Genomic DNA, 27558 nt, shown 5'->3' with positions numbered 1-27558 from the left:
GTAAACTGAATCCAGTGATGAATAAAAAAGATAATATATCATGAAGCTATGTTTATTATAGAATGCAAGTTTTGTTTGATACTTAAAAGGTAATTTATCTCAAAAACAGATTATAAGTAAAATCAAAGTGATCATCTCGATACCTACAAAAAAGACAGAAGATAAAATTCAGTATCCACTCATGAAAAAAATCTCTTCGCAAACTAGAAAAGAAGGGAACTTCCTTAGCCCAACAGTGGACAGCTACAAAAAGACAGGGAAAAGAGAAAAGAAAGAAAAGAAAGGGGAAACACTGTATTAAACGATGAAATGCTGGAAGCCTTCATTTAATCAGGGATAACACAGGAATGGCCAGATGTTTCAAAGAATGCGTACAGAGGAGCCAGTCTGCAGAAAGGCAAAAAAGTAGGAAGGCAGTGATTTTTTAAAGTTTTATTTTAATGAAAAAAACCTCAGATTTCGCAAATGACTAGAAGTAGCAGAATTCACAAGAATTTAAAAGGTGGCTGGACACACAGACACAGAAAGTTAATATACAAAGTCTGTTACAATTGTATACAACAGTAACAATGAGAAAATGTAATTTTTTAAAGGATACAATTTACAATAGCAACAAAAAATAAGGTACATAGGAATAATGCTAACAAAAGCAATACAGCAGCCATTTTTTGAAGAATATTATAAAATAAATTGAAAAGTACCTGAACAAGTGGAGAGATGGAAAGCTATTCCACGCAGGAGAGGCAGGGATGGTGGAGTGGAAATGTGCGAAGGCAAGCAAAGGAAAACCAGACAGAAGAGCAAGCAGACTGCACAGCTCCTACAGCACAGCAACAGTGCCTGAAACAACAGGCGCCTAGGGCCACTTGTTGACGACAAAAATGACAAACCATCCCCGCTTCTTTTTCTAAGTGGCTGGAGCTTTTTTTTTTTTTTTTTTTTTTTTTTGAGATGGAGTTTCGCTCTTGTTGCCCAGGCTGGAGTGCAATGGCGCGACCTCAGCTCATCACAACCTCCGCCTCCCGGGTTCAAGCGATTCTTCTGCCTCAGCCTCCTGAGTAGCTGGGATTACAGACACGCCTCCACGCCTGGCTAATTTTGTATTTTTAGTAGAGACAGGGTTTTTCCATGTTGGTCAGGCTGGTCTCGAACTCCCGACCTCAGGTGATCCACCCGCCTTGGCCTCCCAAAGTGCTGGGATTACAGGCATGTGGTGACTGGTGCTTCTTTACCAATGACAACCCTGCCCCACTTCAATCCTCCTGTCTCCTAGATAAAAATTAAAATACCTAATCACAAAAGTAGCCCCAGCTTCTTGAGAGCAGCCAGTTGAGGACCACCCCTCAAGATGCCACCCCCTCTTAGACTCATCTAACACACACCCCAACCCTCCTACAGCCCCACCTCCCCGTTTCCACAGTGCTCCTGGGGCTCCTCAGGACCGCATCCTCCCTGGCCTGCAGCCACCTGAGCTAAACAAACCCATCTTTTTATTACAGGGATATTTCTCATCTTTGGTCAGCGGGCTCCAAAAAGGAAAAAGCTATTCAAGTAAAGTGCTTCTGCGTGTCTTATCGTTATTCTTTTCCAAGTGCCCTGTTTCACAGAAGATCCCATTATAACAATAACAAAAGATAAAATTCTTAGAACATAGCGTGATAAAAAAGAAAAAGTTTATGTGAAAAAATAAGCACATACAAATAGCAAAAGGAAAAAGAAAACCAACAACTGAAAAAGAAGGATAATGAGGATATACTACCCCTATCAGATACTAAAAGACAATAGAGAAACAGTACAGTACTAATGCATTAATAGAAGAACCAATGGAAAATAACAGAAATCCCAAAATGACCCCAAACACCATACACCTAAGGAAATTTAGTTAATGATTTTACTGGCATCTCCAGTTGATGGGGAAAGATAGTTGCAATGGTTAATTTTACACGTGATCTTGGAAGGTACTGTAAGTGAAATTAACAATTTCAACTGGAGACTCTAAGAATAACAGATTGCTCTCCATAATGTGGGTGGGCCTTATCCATTTAGTTTGAAGGCCTAACTAGAATCAAAAGACCAGCCCCATCTAAGCAAGAAGGAATTACCCAGCAAGCTGCCTTTGACTTCATCAGACCATCGGCTCACCACCTGCCAGCCCATACTGCAGGTTTCGGAAATGAAAACTCCGTAAGCATATGAGCCAATTCCTTATAATAAATCTCCGTGTGTGTGTGTGTGTGTGTGTGTGTGTGTGTGTATGTATTTGTGTGTCCACGCACGTGCACGTGTGAGCACAATTGATTCTATTCTATTATTCTACTCTATTGATTCTGCCTCTGGAGCTAATAACTCATATTACAGACAAAGGCCCAGTCTCCCTAATATACAAAGGGTTTTTAAAATTATTTTTAAAGACCAACAACTGAAGAGAGAAAATTCAAAATAAAAATATATAAATTTACAGTTCCGGAGAAAGGAAACACAAATGCTTTTAAATACACAAGACAACACTCAACATTACTCATAACAAGATAAATGTAAACTAAAACTATATGCTTAGAAAAAGAAGTGTTTCAGATTTTGGGATATTTGCATATATACAAACGAGATATCTTAGAGATGGAATCTAAGACTAAACATGAAATTCATTATGTTTCAAATGTGTCTTACATATATGGCCTGAAGGCAATTTTATGCAATATTTTAAAATAATTGTGCGACTGAAACGATGTTTTACATGTGTTTTGAGTGTGACCCATCACATGAGGTTAGGTATGGAATTTTCCACTTGCGGGGTCATGTTGGCACCCAGAAAGTTTCAGATTTTATAGCATTTCATATTTCAGACATTGGGATTTAGAATGCTCAATATGTACCAGATGGGCAAAAATCCAGAAACTTTGTAAAATCACGCTACTAACACATATGTAGGAAGAGTCCTCTCACGTGCAGATAGGAGTGTGAATTGGCTACAACCTGCAATACCCACTGGGAATGGAAATGCACACACCCTTTGCCCAGCACTGTGGCTTCCCGAATTCATCCTGCAGATATTACTGCCCGCTTATGAAATGACACCTACACAAAGTTTAGCATGGCATCATTGTTTCAATTCAAATAACCAGCACTAATCTAAATGTTCCTCAAAAAGAACTGGCTAAATATATCATGGTGTGTCCCTAAAATGTAATGAAGCTATAAAAAAAAAAGGAGGGACTGCTGTATGTGCTCCTTTGGAAAGATCTCCAGAAAATATATCTAAGTGAGTAAAAGAAGGGGATGAGAAAAAAAAATACATGGAAGAAGGCATATAGTATATACTATATATACACCATCATTTGTGTAAAAATAGGGTGAAAAATAAAAATACGGTGTTGTGCTTCTTGATATAAAGAAACTCAAAAAACATACAATAAACTATAAATGGTCATCCAGTCAAGAACAGGGGTGGTGACGTGGGCAGAGGGAACTAAGATGGGAAGAGACTTTTCTCAGAATCCCTTCCTTGCACTTTTTATTTTTTGAAACCAATGAATGTATTGATTAGCCAAAATATTAAACATATGAAAAATATTGAAGACACAATGTGAGGTATCTTGATGGAACCCTAAAATTACCATCTGTATCAATCGCATTAACAAGACACTACGTACTACTAATACTTGCTAACTGACTGTCTTATGCAAAAGCAAGAGATTACGTAAACCACATTTGAAAACAAAAGGAAAGACTGCATAAAGAAATATTCTGGTCGTTATGAAATACTGGCTGATTAAACTAAATATGGTTGTTTCTTAAGTTTTTAAAGGTATATGAATTCAGTGTTATTAAGATTTAGCTTGATTTTGATAATATTTTAATGGTAATTTTTACTTTGTTTCAGGATAGATTATTTAGGTTTTGGAGGTGCTAAATATATCTATAATGCCAGGTATCATTTTTTTGAAAAACTTTCCAAATCTATCTGGCCATCCAACTCCCTAAAATCCAAGACTGTTCCTGTCGAAGCAGACCATCCGATGCGGGCAACTTTCACCTCTCTACCCCACAATGAATATAACTTTCACCTCTCTACCCCACAATGAATATAACTCAGACATTTTATAGTTAGGAAGTACGAACCCAAGAACAAGTTTCCAATGTATTCTGAGCAATGTTTGGTTTTATCCAGAATATGCAAAAATTACTACAATTACATTAAAAAGTCATGGTTATGGAATATATCTTACCATACAATTTATTGTATTCAAATCAATAAAATAATGATAATCAAAGCATAAGATAGACTGAAACTAAGCACATTAAAATAATATTAAGATTTTACCTGTAGGATGCTTTAAATATTTAAATATGAAAGATATTAAATAACTAATTGCCATGTGCTAGAAGTCATCAGTGAAGAGTTTTTAAAGGAAGTAAATTTTGAGCTTGGTCTTGAAGAAAATGACAGGCATTCAGAATCCTTAATCAAATTGGTTTTATGATCAGAGATTCATTTCAGCATACTACAGTCAAATGAGTAATATAATTTATCTATTGAGTCCTTAAATTTTGATGACACGACAAAACACTCTGGGTCTACAGATATGTTCAATAAGGCTCTGAAAGCCCCTTGAAAAAGGTTTTAACTTTATCAAAACTCCAGATACCAGCCTCTCTCATCTAAAAAGAAATTATATTAAAGTGTTTTAAAATTTTCATACACTTTAATAAAAGATTTGACCAGGTAACTATGAAATGATGTACATTCCTACTGCTACAAACCCCATATGTTACCACATTTTTTTTGCGACAGAGTCTTGCTCTGTTGCAAGGCTGGCATGAAGTAGAGCGATCCCGGCTCACTGCAACCTCCACCTCCTGGGTTCAAGCTTTTAAAAACATGTATGTGAAAACAAGACTGTACTGGGTCTCAAATCCAAGCTGTTGTTTTAACATGTTTTGCTTAAAGTCATAAACTCTGTTCAGAATTCTCTGGTAAGTCACATGGAAGTACACTCCAACAAACCCAAGAAAATATTTAAGAAACCAGCCAAACTGATTAAAATTAAGCTCCATAAATTTATTTATATTGCTTAATATCCATGATCTATTCAAGCCACAAAAGAAGTCCTTCAAAAAGGAAAAAGTCGACGCTACGTGTCCATCTTCTCTTTGCTACCTCACCACACAAAAGAGAAGGAAGAAAGTATTAAAGTGGAAAACTATATATGTGTGTGTGTATACATATATATCTATATATATATATATGTATTTTTTTTTTTTTTTTTTTTTTTTTTTTTTTGAGACAGAGTGTCTCGCTCAGTCGCCCAGGCTGGAGTGCAGTGGCACGATCTTGGCTCACTGCAAGCTCCACCTCCTGGGTTCAAGCCATTCTCCCGCCTCAGCCTCCTGAGTAGCTGGGACTACAGGCACCCACAACCACACCCGGCTAATTTTTTGTATTTTTAGTAGAGACGGGGTTTCACCGTGTTAGCCAGGATGGTCTCGATCTCCTGACCTCGTGATCCACCCGCCTCATCCTCCCAAAGTGCTGGGATTATAGGCTTGAGCCACCGCACCCGGTCGGAAAATTTTATTTTGATGCTTATGATTGGATGTGCTATGAACATTTTATCTGGATTCAGAGTAAGAGTCCCTCACTCACTGCTCCTTTTCATGTCACTCATTAGTGACAGTCTCTAAAACATAAGGAAACTGAATCATTTTATCACATAACATATATACTATTTTTCTAAAAATTCTGTAAACTTTAATATATAACCCAATAACCTAAAAGAGTATTTTAAACTAGAAACTGCTTGACATAGTTAAAGTACATGATTCCAATTAGTATTTTAATATATTGCAACTGAAGTGAATATCTACTTATAAGCGAGTTTAAAGAGAATAACACAGTCAAAGGCAACAATGTTTTCACACAGTAACACTTACCATTAAAACAAAACAAAACAAAACAAAACAAAACAAAACAAAGGTCAAGATAAAAATACCATGCATGTGCCAACTACAAGGATTAAATGATTGATAAAATCCTTCTCCTGAATAAGCCTTAACAAAGTGACAGAGTGCTTTCTTGAAAGGTTCAGAACACAAATGACAGAGAACAAGTAATGACTGATAACTTTCTACTGCCACTAACCAATAATGCAAACAGCTATTAAACCAGTCATTCTTCTCACCCTCCAATCTCAGAAGGGGAAAAGACAGAGGGAGAGATGGGGTTAAATTAGGTTATAGTTGTGCATTTTCTCAAAACTAATTTTTTTTCCACTGAGAATATAATTTTTAATAAAGGACAGGAAGATGTTTCAGAACCAGGTCTGCCTCGGTGGAGAAAACAGGGCCCTGCGGGCCAGTGCGCTGTGCTCACCTGCTGCGGCTGGTACCTCTGCTGGGACTGGGACGGCAGATACTGCGCCTGGGGCGGGAGGTGTGGGGGCTGCGGCTGCTGGCTGTAATATGGCTGTTGGCCCTGTTGGCAGTAACCACTCACACTTTGCTGTCCATACTGAGGAGGCATCTGTCAAAAAGTCAAGCAAAGCAAATAAGAAAGTCAAAATGTGCAATTAAATGAAATTGAATATGGTTTCAATTCGGCAACATGAAGGGGGTTCTCTGCTAAGCAACTAAACTCAGTATTTGTAATCCTCTCTTCATTAGACAAATTGACATGCTGCTTTCTATTCACATACTATCAATGAAGTCAAAAGGCAATCTGACTTTGCCTTTAAAAACCATCATATTCTATCAGATAGAAACTATTGAATAATACCATAAAGACGGAGTAGGGAGGAAGTGCTAAATACTGATACTAAAAAATAGCCTCTACTAAGAAAGAGACGCATGATATGAAATCCACTCCCACCTAACAGTGAAAATTAAAATGAACTCAAATAGTCCAGGTTAACTCAGTAATACTTTATAGGAGGCTTGTGGTTGGGAATGCTTTATTATGGTATATGTTTGTTTCTAAGTTCAGAATAAAAAAGTCAGAATATACCAACTGCCTTTACAGCACATACATACCAGTTAAATTATCAATTTTATTTACTATTTTTGCTAAGGATGGCATTTTCTTAGTTGATAAAACAGGTAACAATGTAAAGCAAGGCATATGACAGTGTAAATACCAGAGGTATAGACAAAAATGGCCTCAACCAATCTTCTCCATCTCTAATTTACATCAGCCTAAAAATGCCTGAAAGCATCGTTTAGAGGAAAATCCTTCCTCATGCAGTAAATATACCATGGATAGTATTTTTGAATTTTTTAAAATGAGAAATCTATTGCCTCTTTCTGTAATTTCAAGAGAGAGCAGGAAAGGAAAAGAAAAACAAGATATCAGGACAGCAAAATGTACTCTAGAGACAAGAATGGCACAGTCATTTTGTTTCATACCACAATATGGCCCATTGGAGAACTTCAAGAACTGGAGCCCCATAGGCAGACACACTTACAAAATTAATGACGAGCACCAGATACGCACCTAAAACCCAACCCCACTATAGAAACGCTGAATGAGGACACAGATGAAATGGTAAAAGATGAAAGGAGTAAAACCCTTAGCCTCTCAGAAAAATCAGCACAGTAATTCCTAACACATACAATGGGGTAAAAGGGGGGAAAAAATGAAAAAGTTAAAGTTCCTATATTTCTTTCAATCCAATCCAGATTATTTTCAACATCTACCAAAAAGGATGAGAATAAATGTGACCACAATGTCTCACAGTACCTCTCATCACACAGAGCCTAAGTTGTTGGAGCAGAAAAGTCTGCATTGAAAGCCATTTAACAGCACAGTTGAATTTTTTGCTTTTATTTATTTTACAGCTTGATATCTCATAATGAATGTATGTCCCTGCCATAAGCCAAGCCAACGAATTTCCATAAAATACAACTCCACATGCTAGAATACCATATACCACTACAACACACATCCTTCCGTTCAACACCCATATGTTTGATTTGATATCTAATACTATATTTCACACAAGCATCTTTGCAGTTTGATTTAAAGCAGTTAGGATAACACTTCTGCCAGTGTTAAAATGACTGTAAAGCTCAGTCAACACAGCCAGCAACTCCCCTATGAATTGCGCTTTAATATGTTGACTTTCTGGTTACAGAAACCCTCACACACAATATGGAAGTGTTGTTTGGGGAGGGGGCGCTGTTTTCTAAGCAAGATAACAACAGGACAGATTGCAGGAACCCACTAACACTAGAGCAGCCACAAGCTGACTAGAATTTTTTACTACCTAGTCCAGCTCCAGGAAGTTTGGGTGCAGGGTGTGGGGCAAGGAGGAGGATAGGTGGGCACAGCAGAAATCTTCAATGGAGCAACCGCCTACAGAACTGAGCAAACTGAGACCTGGGTGTCCTCAAATATGCTCCTCCACAATTAAAACCAATTTGCTCTCCTTTCAGACACATGGCTCATTCATCTATTTAGGACCAACTTCACTGGCACCCACCTTCTGCGAGCCTGGGCTGAGGAAATCTGGAACAGCACAGAGGGGCTCTCCCTGAGACCTGGGGCCCGGTGCCAACCAACTGGACCCGGTCAGCTGTCCTTCAGTGGGAGCCATGACAGGACGGATTGCTCGACTCTAGTTTACCCAAAGAATCTTTGGGTTCGAAATACATGGACTCTAAGTCCAATTCCCTTTGCACGTGAGTTGTGTGAATACGGTCAATCACATGACTCTGCCTTACATCTCCAACTGCCTTCCCAAGTCATGCGGATGCCCTGCCCAGTCCCACCTGGAAGTCTATACAGGTGCCATTAAGATTTATTAAACTAGAAGTTGTAGTGCTGTCTGTAAAATATTAATTATTTCCTAAATGTTACCTTTAAAAACCAGTTTCTCAATTAGAATACCCCAGCTGACTGAAGCTGAAGTCTAACTCTTTTTTGTTTATTTGTTTGTTTGTTTAAGACAGAATTTTGCTTTCGTTGCCCAGGCTGGAGTGCAATGGAGCGATCTCAGCTAACCAAAACCTCCGCCTCTCAGGTTCAAGCTCCCGAGTGGCTCAACCTCCCGAGTGGCTGGGATTACAGTCATGCACCACCATGCCCGGCTAATTTTGTATTTTTAGTAGAGACAGGGTTTCTCCATGCTGGTCAGGCTGGTCTCGAACTCCCAAACTCAGGTGATCCGCCCATGTCAGCGTCCCAAAGTGCTGGGATTACAGATGTGAGTCACCATGCCCGGCCTAAAATCTAACTCTTTAATGATCACTATTGTTTGTGTGTTAATGCATTCAGATGCAAGGCTTTGAAAGATCTAATATATACTGTTCAGACTTCTGAAACTAAATAGCATTATGAAACACAAATCAACAGGCTGCCCCACAAGACATGGAAGGCCCTAGAGCCTTCTGCTGGATGCTGCAGACAACAGCTCCTCTGATTTCTGGTGTCTGGGTGGCTGTCCCTCTCCTCAAAGGCCATCAGAGCAAGCCAGCACTGCTCACCACTCAAGCTCAATCCCCACCCGAACCCAGTTAGGCTTCTAACGTGCTGAGGACCAAGACACCCACACACGCTGCCCACACAATGAGGGCCCAAAGGACCGATCCGTGAGGAAAGCACCTGAGCTTCACTGTCCCAAGTTTTGCAAACCCTATTCTGATTGCTGAAGAGTTTTCAAATCGTTTAGTTATTAACCATATGCAGGATAACTAAGATAACCAGACAGTTGCATGCAAGTGACATGCAACCAACAGTTACTGAGTGCCAGCCAGCAGTTGCTGGGAGCTGGGGACACAGAGCACTGGTAGCTGAGGCAGCCCTCCCTCCCCAGTCTAACCCTAACCATGGTCATTCTCCTGCCTTGAACAACCTGATCTTATCACAGGGGAGACTGATTTAGTTATGTACTGAAACCCTTAACTACGTGTTCACGTATTTGCTGTCTGTCCTCATCACTAGAATATAAGCTCCTGGAAGAGGATCTGAGCGTCAACAAATATCTATTGAATGGTAAGTACTGTTCGATGATTACTAAAGCAAGCTATTATTATATGAAAAATTTTAATGAATCAAGGAACACATTATAATATGGAGATCTCTTGACTACCCAAATCTGACACACATGTTCAGCTTCATCTACAGCCACTGAACGGTACACTAACAGCACAGTGTACTTGGACAAAAACCGCTGGCCCACAGAAGTCCTGACTGTCCAGCGCATGCTTTGCCTTGAACACAGTTCTAACAATACATATATATTTTGTACCTGCAAAACTGAACTAAATGGAGATCTTAAAAAAAAATGCCTCGGATCAGAACATTTCCATTTGTTATTTAAAAATAAGAATCTGGTAGGGCACAGTGGCTAAAGCTTATAATCCCAGCACTTTGGGAGGCCAGGGTAGGCAGATCACCTGAGGTCAGGAGTTCCAAACCAGCCTGGGCAACATGGCGAAACCCTGTCTCTACTAAAAATACAAAAATTAGCCAGGCATGGTGGCGCACACCTGTAATCCCAGCTACTAGGGAGGCTGAGGCAGGAAAATCACTTGAACCTGGGAGGTGGAGGTCACAGTGAGTCGAGATCGCTCCAGTGCACTCCAGCCTGGGCAACAGAGCAAGACTCTGTCAAGAAGAAAGAAGAAGAAAGAAGAAGAAAGAAGAAAGAAGAAAGAAGAAAGAAGAAAGAAGAAAGAAGAAAGAAGAAAGAAGAAAGAAGAAGAAGAAGAAGAAGAAGAAGAAGAAGAAGAAGAAGAAGAAGAAGAAGAAGAAGAAAAAGAATTTGTTTCACTCATTTCTAAATAAAGACCTTTAAGACATGAACACACATAACAACAAAAAATTTACAGCTAAAAATGATTCACTTAAATATTTATTTTAGAAAATTAACCCAATAAAGAACACAAGTACTACCTTCCACATTTCTGTATCATGTTAGATATGCAGGGTCAGGACTCATTTTTCATTTCACCATACCCTGAACTTTTGGCTCATCCTCCAAAATTAATGAAATGACCAAAGGTTACCCTCTCTCCCTTTTTCCTTCTAAAGAAGTTTGGTTTTGTTTGGTTTTGTTTGAGATGGAGTCTCACTCTGCTGCCAGGCTGGAGTGCAGTGGCGTGATCTCAGTTCACTGCAACCTTTGCCTCCTGGGTTCAAGTGCTGCCTCAGCCTCCCGAGTAGCTGGGACTAGAGGCGCCCGCCATCATGCCCAGGTAATTTTTGTATTTTTAGTAGAGATGGGGTTTCACCATGTAGGCCAGGATGGTATCAATCTCTTGACCTTGTAATCCGCCCGCCTCGGCCTCCCAAAGTGCTGAGATTACAGGTGTGAGCCGCCGCGTACATTGTTTTTTTTTAAATTAATTAATTTATTATTATTATTACTACTTTTGAGACGGAGTTTTGTTCTTGTTGCCCAGGCTAGAGTGCAGTTGTGTGATCTCAGCTCACTGCAACCTCTGCCTCCCGGATTCAGGCGATTCTCCTGTCTCAGCCTCCCAAGTAGCTGGGATTATAGGTGCGTGACACCACACCCAGCTAATTTATGTATTGTTAGCAGAGACAGGTTTCATCTTATTGGTCAGGCTGGTCTCGAACTCCCGACCTCAGGTGATCCACCTGCCATGGCCTCCCAAAATGGTGGGATTAGAGGCATGAGCTACTGCGCCCGGCCTGAAGAAGTTTTGGAGAGCAGCTTCCTACCAGGTTTAAAGGTACACTGACCCCACGACCCAGCCATGTACCTTGTAAGTATACACCCACGAACACGCATGTTCCAGAAAGGATATTCAATGCAGTCCTGTCTACTACAATTGACAGAAGAGGACAAAATCTAACTCTAGGACAGGAGGTAAATTGGAAAAGTTAACTTTGCTATAGGCACACAATTAAACGTATACAGGAGTAAAAAGGAAGGAGTAAGACATCACACATCAAAATGGTTCAAAACTAAAAAATACAATGTTGAGTTTAAAAAGAAAGCAACAAAAAGTTAATGCAGTAGCATACCATTTGTATAAAATTTTAATACATAAGATATTAGTGTATACTGTTTATAAACATACATATAGCAAAAGTATAGAAACACGCATTGAAAAGGATTGGGGATGATGGGGCGTGGCTTCAGCCGTGCTTTGTTCCTTTACAAAAAGAAAGATGTGAAGCAAATTGGGTAAAATGTTATTTTTATACCTGTATATAATTTTATATACATATATTTATATATATATACACACACACACACCTGTATATACTTTATGTGTAATTACACAAGTGTGTCTGTTATATTTGCATCTATAATTTTCTGTAAGCCTAAATTATTTCACAATTGTCCACTTTTATAATAAAGACTTTGCCTCCACCCCAGTCAACCTCCTCCCAAAAAGAGGTGGCCCTGGGAAGCTCAAGCACTCACACAAGGCAGGAGGGGACACCCCAGGAGGTGTCCTGGGAAAAGAGAGCTCAAAGGCCAAGTCCCTGACTACAAGACCAGGTGCTCCAATCACTCCCAGGCCTTTCAATACCTAGGACACGCTCCAGGCCATGGCTCTTCTGAGTTCTGGTGTCTGAGTGGCTGTTCCTCTCCTCACAAGCCATCAGGGTATTCAGGACAGAACTAGGAGGAAGCCTTCATTATGGTCTCCTCCCAAGGGAAAGAAGTGTCCTGTAGGTTGGTGAACCTCTAACAGATAGAACTTTACGCCAGCATTTCCCTAAAGGTCACTGATTTCCCTATGGGTCCCACAAGGTACACTAATTCTATAGAATATCACACAGAAATGAGTTCTATAATTTAAAAAAGTTTAAAAAATAAATATACTATAAAAAGAAAACATACCATATCATCACACTAAAGGATATGTGAAATCCTTTAAAAAGTCTGGAAACCTGTCCACCTTTACATCCAAGATTTCTCCAACTCATTAGACCACTGAACACCACCACACCACTGGACTGTCCACTGCACAGGACAGGCCTTTGCTGGTTTAGTTCATCACTGTATTCAGCACGCCTGTCCGGTACTAAGAGCTCGGTGAATGTCTGTTGACTGAACTTCCCGAAATACGTATAGAAATCACACACCACAGTCAATGGAAACGTTAAGAGCTGCTGCCTTGCACTAAACGAATCCAGTCCAGTTCTATCGCTTGGAAAGCACAGAAAAACACTGCAACAGGTATTAGAACCTCCTCGATGTGAGCTTTGAAGTTAGGATACTAAAACACGCCCCAGTTTCTATCATGGATCTGGTGCCTCTGAATATCTCAATCTACTTAGGTTGTCAGTTTGTTCCTCCTTTTGGAGGAAGACAATCTATGAACAAAAGAAATACTTGGCATTGTCCTAAACTTATCAGAGACATACTTAAGGTGGTGAAAACTCCCCGCTACTGAATTCTCACATGCTATTTTTTTGCTATGTAATAGAATGAGTAACTTTCTCCTGATCTTCAATGTCTAAAGACTTTAATTTTTAATTGTGCTAAAATATACACAAAATTGACCATTTTAACCATTTTAAGTACACAGTTCAATGATGCATAAGTACATTCACACTGTTGGCCAACCATCACCACCATCCTTTTCCAGTATTTCATCATCCAAAACGGAAACTGCGCCCTGGAAATAACAACTGCACATTCTGTTCCCCACCCCAACCCCCGGCAAGCACTATTATACTTTCTGACTCTATGAATTTGGTTAGTCTTGCTACCTCACATAGGCAGAATCACACAATATTTGTTCCTCTGTGTCTGACTTATTTTGTGTCTGAGTTAGCATAATGTATTCAGGGTTCATCCACGTTGTGGTGTGTATCATGTTTCATTTTGTTTTAAGGCTACGGAATGTATACAGCATAACTGTTTATCGACTCACCCACGGATAAACACTGGGCTGTTTTCAACTTTGGGGTATTGTGAAAAATACTGCTCTGAATAGGGGTTTACAAATATCTGGTCGAATTGTTGCTTTTACATCTTGGGGTACATTCCCAGAAGTGGGATTGCTGGAGTATATGGTAATTCTATGTTTAATTTTTTGAGAACTATCATACTGTTTCTCACAGTGGCTACACCAGTTTACACTCCCACCAACAGGACACAAGGGTTCCAATTTCTCCATATCCTTGACAACACTTGGTATTTTCTGGGCTTTTCTTAATATTAAGTATCAGCTGTACTAATACTGGGTGTGAAGTGATAACATACTCACTGTGAAATATGAAATTTCTCTAATCATCAGTGCTGCTGAGTATCTTCTCATGTGCTTATTGGCCATGTATATATCTTCTTTGGAAAAATGTTTATTCAAGTCCTTTGCCATTTTTTAATTGGGTTATTTGTTTTGTTGTTGATAGGAGTGTTTTATATAGATATTAATCCCTTATCAGATATATGATTTGCAAATATTTTCTCCTATTCTGTGGGTTATACCTTTTCACTCTCTCGATAGTATCCTTTGATGCTCAAAAGTTTTTAAAACTTTGAAGTACTCCAGTTTGTCCTTTATTTTGTTGCCTATGCTTTTGGTGTCATATCCAAGGAATAATTACCAAATCCAGTGCCAAACTTTTCCCCTGTTTTCTTTTAAGAGTTTTATAGCTGGGCACAGTGGCTCATGCCTGTAATCCTAGCACTTTGGGAGGCTGAGGCGGGTGGATCATTTGAGGTCAGGAATTCAAGACCGGCCTGGCCAATGTGGTGAAAATACAAAAATCAGCCAGGCGTGGTGGTGAGTGCCTGTGATCCCAGCTGCTCGGAAGGCTGAGGCAGGAGAATCACATGAACCGGGAGGCGGAGGTTGCAGTGAGCCGAGATCACACCATTGCACTACAGCCTGGGGGACAGAGCAAGACTTCGTCTCAAAAAAAAAAAAGAAAAGAAAAAGAAAAAAGAAAAAAAAAAGAGTTTTATAGCTTTAAACTCTTACACACTTAGGTGTATGAAAGATTATTAGTTAATTTTTATATATAGTGTAAGGTAAAGTGTCCAATTTTATTCTTTTGAAAGACTTATTGTTTTTATTCTACACAATTTTCACATCAGCTTTGGATCTTTTTGTTTTAAGATGTACAGTTTGGGCCGGGCGCGGTGGCTCAAGCCTGTAATCCCAGCACTTTGGGAGGCCGAGACGGGCGGATCACGAGGTCAGGAGATCGAGACCATCCTGGCGAACACGGTGAAACCCCGTCTCTACTAAAAAGTACAAAAAAAAAAAAAAAAAAAAAAAAAAACAAACTAGCCGGGCGAGGTGGCGGGCGCCTGTAGTCCCAGCTACTCCGGAGGCTGAGGCAGGAGAATGGCGGGAACCCGGGAAGTGGAGCTTGCAGTGAGCCGAGATCGCGCCACCGCACTCCAGCCTGGGAGACAGAGCCGAGACTCCGTCTCAAAAAAAAAAAAAAAAAAAAAAAAAAAAAGATGCACAGTTTGGTATTTACACATCCATCAAGAACTATTTTTTGAAAAGAACTACATTAAATGTATACATTCTTAACACACTGTATGGTCTGTCTGCATGAAATTCAAAATCAGGCAAAATCAACTTATTGTGACAGAAATTGTAACAATGATTGTGGGATATGGGGCCCGGCTGGAAAGAGACATGAGAGAATTTTCTAGAAGTGATGGAAATACTCTAATTAGGATGGTGGCATCCTAGACGTACATAATTGTCAAAACTCACTGAACTGTATGTTTAAGATTTAGGCATTTTAATGGATATAAATAATAGCTTTAAAATATTGGTGGAATATGTATATATACTTAATGCAGAAGTCTAAACTGTTCATCTCCATTTTTATCATTCTGTAACACACATTTTAACACATTTATGCTTAAATCATTCTTGCCTTTAGACCTAGATGTAAATTGTTTCATAATTAATGACTGCTCCTAGATGCTTATCAGTGAGTTTTTATGTTTTCATTTTACATAATCCAAAATATTACAGAGCAACAGGGCAAACTGAAATGATCATGGTGAATATACAAAGTAAAATATGTAAGGCAAGTCATAATATGTATAGAAACAACATTCCTTTAACCCAAAATTCTACTTTTGGGAATTTATCTTAAGAAAAAGTATGAGGCCGGGTGTGGTGGCTCACACCTGTCACTTTGGGAGGCCGTGGCAGCCGGATCACAAGGTCAAGAAATAGAGACCATCCTGGCCAACATGGTGAAACCCCGTCTCTACTAAAAATACAAAAAAAAAAAAAAAAAATTAGCTGGGCGTGGTGGCGTACACCTGCAGTCCCAGCTACTCAGGAGGCTAAGGCAGGAGGATTGCTTGAACTAGGGAGGCAGAGGTGGAAGTGAGTCAAGATCACGCCACTGCACTCCAGCCTGGGGAACAGTGCGAGACTCCGTCAAGAAAGAAAGAAAGAAAAGAAAAGAAAAGAAAAGAAAAGAAAAGAAAAGAAAAGAAAAGAAAAGAAAAGAAAAGAAAAGAAAAGAAAAGAAAAGAAAAGGAAAGGAAAGGAAAGGAAAGAAAAGAAAAGAAAAGAAAAGAAAAGAAAAGAAAAGAAAAGAAAAGAAAAGAAAAGGAAGAAAAGGAAGAAAAGGAAGAAAAGGAAAAAAAGGAAGAAAAGGAAGGAAGGAAGGAAGGAAGGAAGGAAGGAAGGAAGGAAGGAAGGAAGGAAGGAAGGAAGGAAGGAAGGAAAGAGAAAGAGAGAGAGAGAAAGAAAGAAAGAAAGAAAGAAAGAAAGAAAGAAAAGAAAAGAAAAGAAAAGAAAAGAAAAGAAAAGAAAAGAAAAGAAAAGAAAAGAAAAGAAAAGAAAAAGTATGAAACAAGTATGCAAAGACACGTGTGTAGCAAGGAGTTTACTGCAGCTCCACTCAAAAATAGGACAACACCCTAAATGTTTAAATGTCCATCAATAACAAATTAGTTTGAGATGGAAAAGAAAAAAAAAAGCAGAGGTGAGGTTTCAATAAAATATTGTAGAGCCATTGAAAATAACAATTATCATTTTAATTATATTTAATAACAAAAAGTTCTATCCTTATATTATTGAGGTGAGGTTTAAAGATAGCAGGCTACAAAACCATATGTAGTATAATGTTATTTTTGAATGTGAAAATCTGTGTGTGGTATAAAGAATTAACAGCCTCAAAGAATATATACCAAAATCACTCCTTAAACCAACTCTGTTTTTCATGAATCTAGAACAAAATGAAATTTATTTAGGATTATTTATTGCTGCTGTCTTTCTAAGAGTTATCAAAAAGTATATTATAACAATTTATCTTAAACAGAAGAAAGCTCCTTAATTTTTATGTGTTTGTTTTTCACCACAGATTTGAACCCCTCCAGGTAAATTCTACAAAATGGGAAAGCAAAAAGCAGAAGAAAAATCTTAAGTCCACAACAGCTCCATTCACATGTGGCAAATCCTGCTGGCTCCTGATTTCATAGGAAGATCAAACACCATTTTTCATGCCTAAGAGACAGACTGAAAATTCCCCACAGCAAGGAATTCAGATGCTAAGCTGATGCGTGGTTGAACCAATTGCATGAGGAAATTTTATTATGTCAACATGTCCAGTCAAAAATAATGTGCTAGAAGGTAATAAAGTTTACAAGGTCAAGATCTTACAACTGCTCGACATTCCACAGTCCCAAATGAGACTTCTAAACAACTTAGGTGCCTTTTTTTCCCCCCACTTTCTTATTTTAAGAAGAAAAATAAATCTTGTCCTTAGTTGTATCTAAGGAAAAAACCAACAACAACAACAACAACAACAACAAAAACTTCACGATTTCCTGAAATTCATCTTTCATCCTTGAAAAATGAGAAATAGTCAACAAATGTATATTGAGCACTTACTGTATACACGGTACACTAAAGCTAAGTTCCTTCCAGTTTTATCTGGCTTCTCTTGACTAACAGGAAAAAGATGACCCAGGATGAGAAAGAAGTTAGCAAAGTATACAAAAGGGTCAAGAAGGATCTCACACTGCAGAATGGGCTAGCTGACCACCCTCACTCACAAGCTGAGTCCATGGCTTTCACGTTGCTCTGAAGTCCACTACGTTCTGGTCTGGGCCCTGGTTCCTTCCTAACAGGTAACTTCTGGGCCATAAATATTGCCAGTTTTTAACAGGCTTTCTGAAACCAGCACATCTGGGATAATTTAACCCTCCCCACTAGCTTAGAAATTTTAAAAAATTCATATGGTAAAACAGATTTACCTTTTCTGATTTGGGAAACATTGAAAAGTTCTCATTTTTTTTTATCAGTAACAAGTCTTTTGCTGTGACAAATTTTTTTTTATAAAACTTAAAAGGGTACACACGATATAAGATTATAAAGACATACACATACAATCCCTCTTGGATTTCTTTACAATTACTAATTGCCTACAAAATCTCACTGCTTATTGTAAGTTCAACTGCTCTATATTTAGCAAATCACAGCTTCAGTGAATAGCAGGTCGGACCAATGTTCTGCGGAGTGAACATTCCATATAGCTGTGGGAACTAATGCCTCTCGTGTAGTGCCTCTCATGACCTCAATTTCCAGAAGTCAGGGATATGTCCTGAGCAGACTTTATTTCCTCTTAATAACCAGTATGAATCTATTATCCATGAATTTATTTATACACTTCTTAAATTAATTTATATTTCCAGTTCAGGCTATCTCTTTAGGGTAACAAGCTCTGCCATGTTATTATCCACTTTGCAAAGTGGTACATCCTTTAGTTTTCACAAAATTAACTCCTTCAAGCTTCAAGGAGTGTTGCCTAACTCCTGTACATAGAATTTGATTAACGAACGTATAGTCAACCAATGCAAGTCAATTATATCAGCCCAAAGCCTTTTTATTTTTTAACCATATCAAAAATTCCTTGCCAACTACTGTCCATGCCACTCTGTCCCTTGATTCTTTTCCTTGGCCTATCTAAACTGCTGTCACCCCGTTCGCCTTTATTGTGAAACAGCAGCTAGAATAGCACAAACGATCCTGAAGGCACAGTAAGCACAGCTGCACACAAGAGTGAGATCACTTTTCGAGGTACCTGTAAAAAGAAATCTCTAGTACACATTTTGTATTCTCCTCTCCCATCGAACTACAGATGTTTTCACCTTTCTTTCCAGGTCAGCCAATTAGAGGAGATTTTATTTAAGTATTCATAAAATGCAGGCATTCACTGGCAGTAAAATGCTTCCTCTCATTTACAACCAGTGTTCAACTAAAGTCTTACTGTACACAAAATTAACACACAAGTGTATAATTGTAGTTTTATGCTCAAGTGCCCTAATTACACACTTTAAAACACTTTCTTCCTGAGGATCCAATCGAGGGTATTCGATACCACAGATCTATAAAGTCTACAGTGTTTTTTTTTTTGACAAAACAGAAGAGCAACAGGAAAAAATCCGCAGCTTCTGAGAGAAGAGCATGTGTTTAATACAAGGGATGACAAATTTTATTCTAAAATAGCTTTAAAAAACCAGCATATTTCCAGTGTATATAAACTTGGTATGGTAGGAGGGTTGCCTAAGAGTTAAATAATTCATACTGCCTATTCTTGAAGAAAACAGAGCTGGCATTTTAAAATGTGGTCTTTCCTAAACTGTCACAGCGGTGAAAAATTCACCTATAAGCTTGTGTGCCTTATTGATATAACAATATAAAACAGGAAAGAATTTTTAACAGTAAAAAGAGCCACACTCACTTTTAATGTGGAAGCTTTGACACCTAGGGTACCAATATTTGCATTTAAAAATAAAATTTAAAAATTAGTGTTTTCCATACCAAATATACCATCATTTTTAAATGACAGAATTATAACTATGGAAGTGCATCAACCTGACTTCATAAAACTCTATTCCTATGAAGGTCACAGGATACGTGGAAACAAATGAAGGGCTCAGAAGGCAATCTATAGTAACGAATGGGTCAATTCTACTCACAGAAGCAACATTTTCCTAGAAAAAGCTGAAGGAAAATAAAAAGGCCAGAGCTGCCTTGTCTCACAGGGATTTGGTTGTTTTCATCCCAAAACGCTGCCCCAGGAAAGCGCACACGAGGTATCATTTATTTAGTAATGAGTACATCTCACTACAAAGCAATTTGGATTTTCCCTCTTTCTTGTTATATCATTGCCGAAACTGTAACTGGTAATTTTGAATCCGTGAAGGTACTCTTTGAGTTGTTTCCATTGTTTTTAATGCAAAAGGATTACAAAATCAAAAGTCAAAACAGTCTAACAGTACTTCACACACATGTAAGAACAGCAGGGTTTTCTAATAAGACTTTAAAATAAGTGTCAGGCTACAGTATGTTCGTGTTTCTAAAAACCACCCACTTGGTCCACAAGCACATGGTGAGGACACCATTTACTACACTGTAAAACAGAAAACACTCGGGAAGCAGAAGTGATGGGAATTACAGAGGAGCTTTTTGCTTATCTGCCCTTCTGGCCAGAGATTTCTATTTTTATAAAGCACAAAAAGAGAAGCCAAGAGCTTTACCACTTTCCTATATAAACCCAGCTGCCAAAATGAATGTGCCAAAGGGGAATTTCAGAAAATTTTAAAGAGATAACCTTTGCTGAGGCTGCAATGTCAACTTTGTAACCGCATGACTGGAACATGTGCAGTGAATGCTTGATTGAAAAGAGACTGTTCTCTTTGAGATAACTATGGGGTGGGGGCAGGGTACAGAAAATAGGATTTACCAGAAGAGGACTAGAATTTTAAAAGAGTCAACAAACAGACAAGCAACTGGTATCTTCCAGTTTGGAAGGGGAGCCTTGTAGGCGAACAGGAGGAGCAAGACCATTCACAGCAGGCCACTTTCTACCCTGGGGACCGGATACTTGCATGACAAATGCATATAAATTACTCATTCGTGTGTGGGTTTTAAATACAGCCTTTGAAATTGTTTCTTCTTTTTTTTCAAATGAAAGAATTGGGGGTGAGGTGAGATTATGCGGTTGCATTGTTACCAGGAGTCAAAAGCCCACTCTCTGAGGGTGCGGGAGGCTGGGTGCTCCACAGCCTTTCTATATCCTTTTGCTCTTCTGGCCCCCCACCCTCGCCAAAATGATTTTTGTAACTAAGCTGATGAAAATAAAAGAAAATGCCAAGCCCCTCAAAAATGAAAATTCCAAAAAATGCATCAATTTAAAGCATCATCCTTTAAAAAGATATAGTCTAAGTGTTCCATGAAGATACTTCTCAGGGAGAAAATTTCCTCATTAATCTATCTACCCCTAAATTTAAATGATGTACATGGTGAAAAACATAGCAATGGAGAGAAGTAATGGCAATGGTGATCATACAAGGAGTCCAACTTCTCCACAGACCGTCCAAGACCCAACTTGGCTCTTAAATTTCTTCCTCTGAGACTTTGGGAATCGTGTCGACTACAGAATCCATGAACAGACAGTCCTGTGGGAAGAGCCAGCATTGGTACATTACTGACACCCACTGCTCTCCTGAGAGGAGGCTGCACACTGACACAGACTGAGACAAGGCTGCACACTGACACAGACAGGGAGGAGGCTGCACACCGACACAGACAGGGAGGAGGCTGCACACTGACACCGACTGAGACGAGGCTGCACACTGACACAGACAGGGAGGAGGCTGCACACTGACACCGACTGAGACGAGGCTGCACACTGACACAGACAGGGAGGAGGCTGCACACTGACACAGGGAGGAGGCTGCACACTGACACAGACTGAGACAAGGCTGCACACTGACACAGACAGGGAGGAGGCTGCACACCGACACAGACAGGGAGGAGGCTGCACACTGACACCGACTGAGACGAGGCTGCACACTGACACAGACAGGGAGGAGGCTGCACACTGACACAGACAGGGAGGAGGCTGCACACTGACACAGACAGGGAGGAGGCTGCACACTGACACAGACAGGGAGGAGGCTGCACACTGACACAGACTGAGACGAGGCTGCACACTGACACAGACAGGGAGGAGGCTGGGGGTTTTGTCCCTATTACCTAGGACAGGACAGGCTTCAAATGAGCATGAGTCTTCTGTCTCCTTCCTGAGTTTCAGAATGTTCTCATAACAAATGAGGAGTGGGTTTATAAATAAATAAATCTTTCTACATTAGAAGATGCTGCTACCACCAGCCCACCATTTCACAAAGCAATGATTCCTCCCCTGAATTCCGTGTGCAAAGGTAGGGTTAGTGGAGCACAAAAGCCTATCAGTGGTTCAAAAACTGACTCCTTGCAGCTTGTTCCCTGGATCATAGTTTGAGTTGGGGTAAAGGGAAGGGATGAGGAGATGCTCAAAAATATATCCAGGACACAGTCCACATATTGCTGGATCAATGAGCTATTGTTTTCAATGAAAATATATGTATCCAATCCCTCCCTCCTTGGAAGGCTCGGCACAGTTACACATTATTAAGAACTACCTTATTTTATTAAGAACACTTCTAGAACTGGAAAAGACTTTGAAAGGCCACTGGTTCAACTCTGTCCTTGTTATGGTCAAGAGCTAGGAAACCTGCACCATTTCACCCAGTAGTCACAAATGGAAGTGCCCATTCCACTCTCCCACAAGGCTTAGTCATTAAATGGAAGTGAAAGGTGGAGGAAGCGAACAGCCACTCAGACTGGGACAAGAGAGGCAAGGACACTTTGGAGGCCATGCTGTGTCCCAGGAGAGCAGTACGGGGTCAGGCACGGGGAGCCCAGAGGACACAAGAGAGCCAGCAGGGGTGGGAAAAGAAGCTGGACAGAGGAAGGAAGCCTGCAAATGAGAAATACACACACACTTCTTTAAGTTTTAAAAACTAAAATTGTTAGCCAGGCATGGTGGCAGGTGCCTGGAATCCCAGCTACTCCAGAGGCTGAGGCAAGAGAATCGCTTAAACCCAGGAGGCAGAGGTTGCAGTGAGCCAAGATCACACCATTGCACTCCAGCCTGGGCGACAAGAACAAAACTCAAAACAAACAAACAATAACAACAACACTAAAATTGTAAAACCATGTAGTTGAGATTAATTTAGGAAGTATGCGTAGAATGTCCCTTATCTGAAATGCTCGGGATCAGAAGTGTCTTGGACGTCAAACTTTTCCAAATTTTGCAATATCTGCATTACATAATTGCTGGTTGAGCATCCCTAACCCAAAAATCCAAAATCTTAGATGCTCCAATAAGCATCTCCTCTGAGCATCTCATCAGTACTCAAAAAGTTTAGGATTTTGGCACATTTCTAATTTCGGATTTTCAGATGAGGGATACTCAACCTGTTTGATATTAGGATACAAAATTTCTACCAACACAGACACTGTAAGTTCTAGGCACAAGTGGGAAGGGGAGAGTTTGTTGTGAGTCATTTAGCACATAAACTTAACTTATATGATAAACTTGTCATACCAGGCAATAAACAAGAACTCCATTTTAAAGTTGTGGCAATATGAAGAAATGATGCTTTGGATAAAGTATCAAAGTCCTTGAAATAGCAACATATTTCAAAGTAAATGTTTATATAAAAAGACGATAATTCAGTTATTTTCCTTGAGAAAAACAATCTGCAACTTTTAAAATTTCATCAGGTGGAAAATGTACCAAGTAGTCCCAAAAGACTGGTCAGAAAAAAATATAGGATGTTGACATTTCAAAATCAGTAACAGAAAGACACCTAGGGGCAGGCAGGGGAAAGGGAGGAGGACTTACTAAATGTAGAATTTTCAGCAAATTAAATGTCTCACTTCTTTCCATTGCCTCCCCGTTTTATATTTACAAATCATTAAAATTAGGCATCCTAAAAACTATACATTTTGCAAATCAATAAATAATCATATAATGATACTTATCCACCTCAAACCAATACTTCAACATGGATATATTCTGATTGCCCATTCTAAACACCTCTGAGGTTAAGTCAATAGACTTCAGTGAAGCCATTTCACTATTTTGGACATTAACTGGTACAAATATCTGTCTTAAGACAGAACCCTCCAAAACATATAAGGATAACTGGGCCAAAATATTTTAGTTCTGAAATTAGATCACATTCCAATTATACTTTATTTTAGCTATATTACCATTAGAAAGTAAAGCCAGGTTTCAAACAGTATCCTACAATGATTTTCATTTTAACAAATCCTTTAAATTTGAAAGATACATTGTATATGTTACACAGAAACATTATTTCCAACTATTCATTTGACATATTTAGTTTCCTTTCAAAAATGTTTCTTACAAGAACAATGAAAGTTTATCCTAGCAGCAACACTGTAGTCAGGAAGGATTTCCCTGAGCTCAAGACAAGGTATAAGGAATTGGGGGAAAATGATATTTTCTGACCAGAGATACTACATTCCACAATCCCTCACAATCGTTTAAAACCTACAGTTATTTCTTACTGCCAGAAAAAAGAATTAGCAACACTAGTATCTGGGCATTCGGTGGTTCCTGAATCTCAGAATCTTTTTCCAATGCACTTCACTCCCCAAACTAGTGGCAGCCTAATAATCCTAGAAACACTGTGGTCACCCCCTTAGCAGACACGTGGTGACTGTACAGCATCCAGGAAAAACCAACTGCTGGGGTTTGGGTGCTCCATCCTTACACCTCCTAATCCTCCCGGACGGAACACCCATCTACACAAGGCCCTCCAGGTGGCCACCTTACCCTTACCTGCTGGAGCCTTACTGGGAAGGCACACTGATTAGGCGGCAAAGACCTGTATGAAATAGAGAAGACCTGCCGTGCAACTGGCAAATCACTTAGCTTTGGTTTCAGTTTTTCATTAGGTTGTCCCGGAAATAGACCATGTTCTAAATCTACTTTAACTGAACTATCAAAAAAACAAAAAAAAATTCTTAAATTATCATTAGAAGGAAAAAGGGAGAGGAGAATCAAAGGAGATTAAAAAATACCAAAAGTTAATTAGAGTAACGGCTGTCAAATGTTTTGACTCCAATTCGGAGGAAGAAACATAGTTTATGTCAAAACCTTGAACACAGAGGACACTCGCTGCATGTGCTACATGTGTATCTTCTACTCTTTATATCGAATTCCTTCCATTAAAAACATTTCTAGTTGCAGCCTAATACATTACTTTCATGCTCCCATTAATTAGTCATAATCAGCAATTTAGAAAACACTGCATTAGGGCACGATATTTTTTTTCCCAGAGAATCTCAAAGAAAACAGTTCCAAGTGATACTGTATCAGAATAAACGAGGGTCCAGCAATTCTGGCTCCTGAAATGCCTCTTCCCCGACCTACAGATGTTGTTGACACAGAATGCCATTGCCAGAGAAAGAGAACTTACTGCTGGTCTGAGTAGGCTGAAGAGCCAGAGCAGGTCAAGAGGAAACCCCCACACAGGAGGAAGGCAAACACCAACAGAACAGGTAACAGCCTACCTGCAGCACCTCCAGCACCTGCCTCAGAGGAGCGGCAACTCTTAGAAGTCAAGAGTCAAAGCAAGGAAAGGTGAAGAGATGGGGCTGGAGCCAGCCAGGTGACAGTCCCAAGGTGAGGATGGGAGAGTGAGATCATGCTATGGGGAGCGTGGGCCGAGTGCTGGGGCTGGCGTGTTGTCAGGCTCACGCTGGAGACGAAAGCATGGAAGATATGGCGTTCAGAGGCGGCACGGCCAGAGGAGAAGGAAGTAAAGCTCAGAAAAGTAAAGAAAAACAAGGAGAGGAAGGGCTATGACTTATTTTAACTTTCCACACAGATCCCCAAAGAAGAAAAGCAAATTGTCACGAAGACAAGGCAATCTATTTGTCTGCAGTGGAGGACCCCAACTGTGGGAGCTCTGAGAGCACCAAGTCCTGGGAGTAACCTGGGAATCCCCTAGCAATGAGCTCTTTGCCAGGTTTATAGGAATACTAGGCAAATAATAGCTCTGGGAGAAATGATGGAAGAAATTATAACTACTACCCCAAATTTACAATAACGCTACCAAGAATACAGACAGTTAACATATAATTAAGAAACTGCAAGCTGATAAGGAAGATCTGATGCAGGGAGAGAGCCCCGAAGTAAGATGCTGTCGGTAGGAGGTGTCTAAAGGCACCTCACAAACACTCCCTGACCGTAACTCCCAGGAAGGCCAGAAGAAACCTCAGGCAGTTGTGTTAATTCAGGGTCTACCCTTAGAGAATGCAGAAATTAAGAGAGTGCACTCTCCCTCTTTTCAGGTCCCCCTTGTAAGATTTTATCATAACCTTACTTTGTTCTCTATCCTGAGGCCTCAACATAAAAGCCCCTAACCACAAAAATACAGTATAAAGCTAATCAGCTCTGTTTACTACAAAAGGATTTACAAAATAACTATCAAACAGACCTCATTATAAAATGTTCTCATCGATATCACCTTCCCTCACCCAAAACTAGCACTCACAACAATAGCAAGACGTTATACAGAGCACTTTTAAACGTTTTAAACTATTTTCACACAGATGATCTCATTTACCTCCGTAACAATCCTACGAAAAAGTGCAGAATCAGTATCCTTTCACAGAGAAATGTCTAAGAGTATGCGGCCAGTGGGTGATGGAAACTGTGCTGTATTTCTGGTCTCCTGACTGAAAGAGACCACAGCAATGGAAGAAAAAGGCAAGGCAAGGCGCCCTTATAGTCCGTATCTGCAGCGAGGCTTTGTTTTCCCAAATGGATCTCAAACACCTTTATATTTTCCATTATTCACGTGTGTTGACTGACACTTTATTGTGCAATGATTAGATGTCCACAGAATCATCCCAGGCCCCACAGATGGTACAAATATGAATAAGACAGAATCTCTGCATAGAAAGAGCCCCTAGCAGAACAGAGGGAGCCCATGGGCAAACAGGGAGATTCTGAGGGGCACCAAAGAAGCACAGCAAAGAGGCGGGCTGGCCAACTCTGCCCGAGGAGTTGGGGGGAAATGGATCCCAGAACATGGGAATTGCTGCTCCACCGGGACCAAGGCTGAGAGGGAGGACTCACTTTCAACCAGCAGAGAAGAGAAAAGAGAGTGAGATCTGTTGAACAGCTGCAACCTGGTTGGGGAAGAAAGGAACACCTTAAGAGAAAGAGGAATCATGCAGGACAGCATAAGCAGTGCTGGGGCAGAATTTTATTAATTCCCAGGGCCGTGCTGTGCATGCAGCAGATGCTTAAAAAAGTACTGGCTGTATGAATGCTTGACTCTGAAATAAATTAGTACATTTTATTTTAAAGCAGAAGTATGTATGTTACTATGCAAATGAATGAGTTCTAGTTCTCAAATATCAACTGTGCATACTTAAGCATCAGGGCTTCCCCCAATGCTACACTGGCCTTCAGGATGCCCCCTCACATTAGTCAGGAACACATCTTTGCCATATGAACCCAAATAAGCCATGGGGAGGAAGTTTAACTTGCTGCCACCCCAAATCGAATACTGCAGCCCCAAACCGTGAGGCAATTTTTAAGGAATATCTACCATTTGGAATGACTGCTGTAACTGCTTCCCCACAATGGGGACAGGAACACTGGAGATCCACCAGTATGTATCACTAAAGACTAAAATTCCAACCACAGGTGTTGAAAGTAGCCCAGTACTGAGGTATGGGAACCCATGCAGTCCTCAGGCTCTGAGA

At 39.9% G+C, this 27558-nt stretch overlaps 1 protein-coding gene across 8 annotated transcripts in view; it reads right to left on the bottom strand.

Moving 5' to 3' along the window:
* The window catches only part of LOC105478732 (AT-rich interaction domain 1B), a 447840-nt gene that overhangs the window by 314740 nt on the left and 105542 nt on the right, over positions 1 to 27558 (bottom strand). For all 8 annotated transcript variants that reach the window (XM_024791918.2, XM_071096644.1, XM_071096638.1 and 5 more), the window contains exon 3: positions 6371 to 6520. In XM_024791918.2, the coding sequence (XP_024647686.2) occupies positions 6371 to 6520 (150 nt within the window). The remainder of the gene's footprint in view (positions 1 to 6370; positions 6521 to 27558) is intronic.

The sequence above is a fragment of the Macaca nemestrina genome, chromosome 5 (assembly GCF_043159975.1).
Source record: "Macaca nemestrina isolate mMacNem1 chromosome 5, mMacNem.hap1, whole genome shotgun sequence".
Classification (NCBI taxonomy): domain Eukaryota; kingdom Metazoa; phylum Chordata; class Mammalia; order Primates; family Cercopithecidae; genus Macaca; species Macaca nemestrina.
This window is presented reverse-complemented; position numbering and strand designations above follow the sequence as displayed.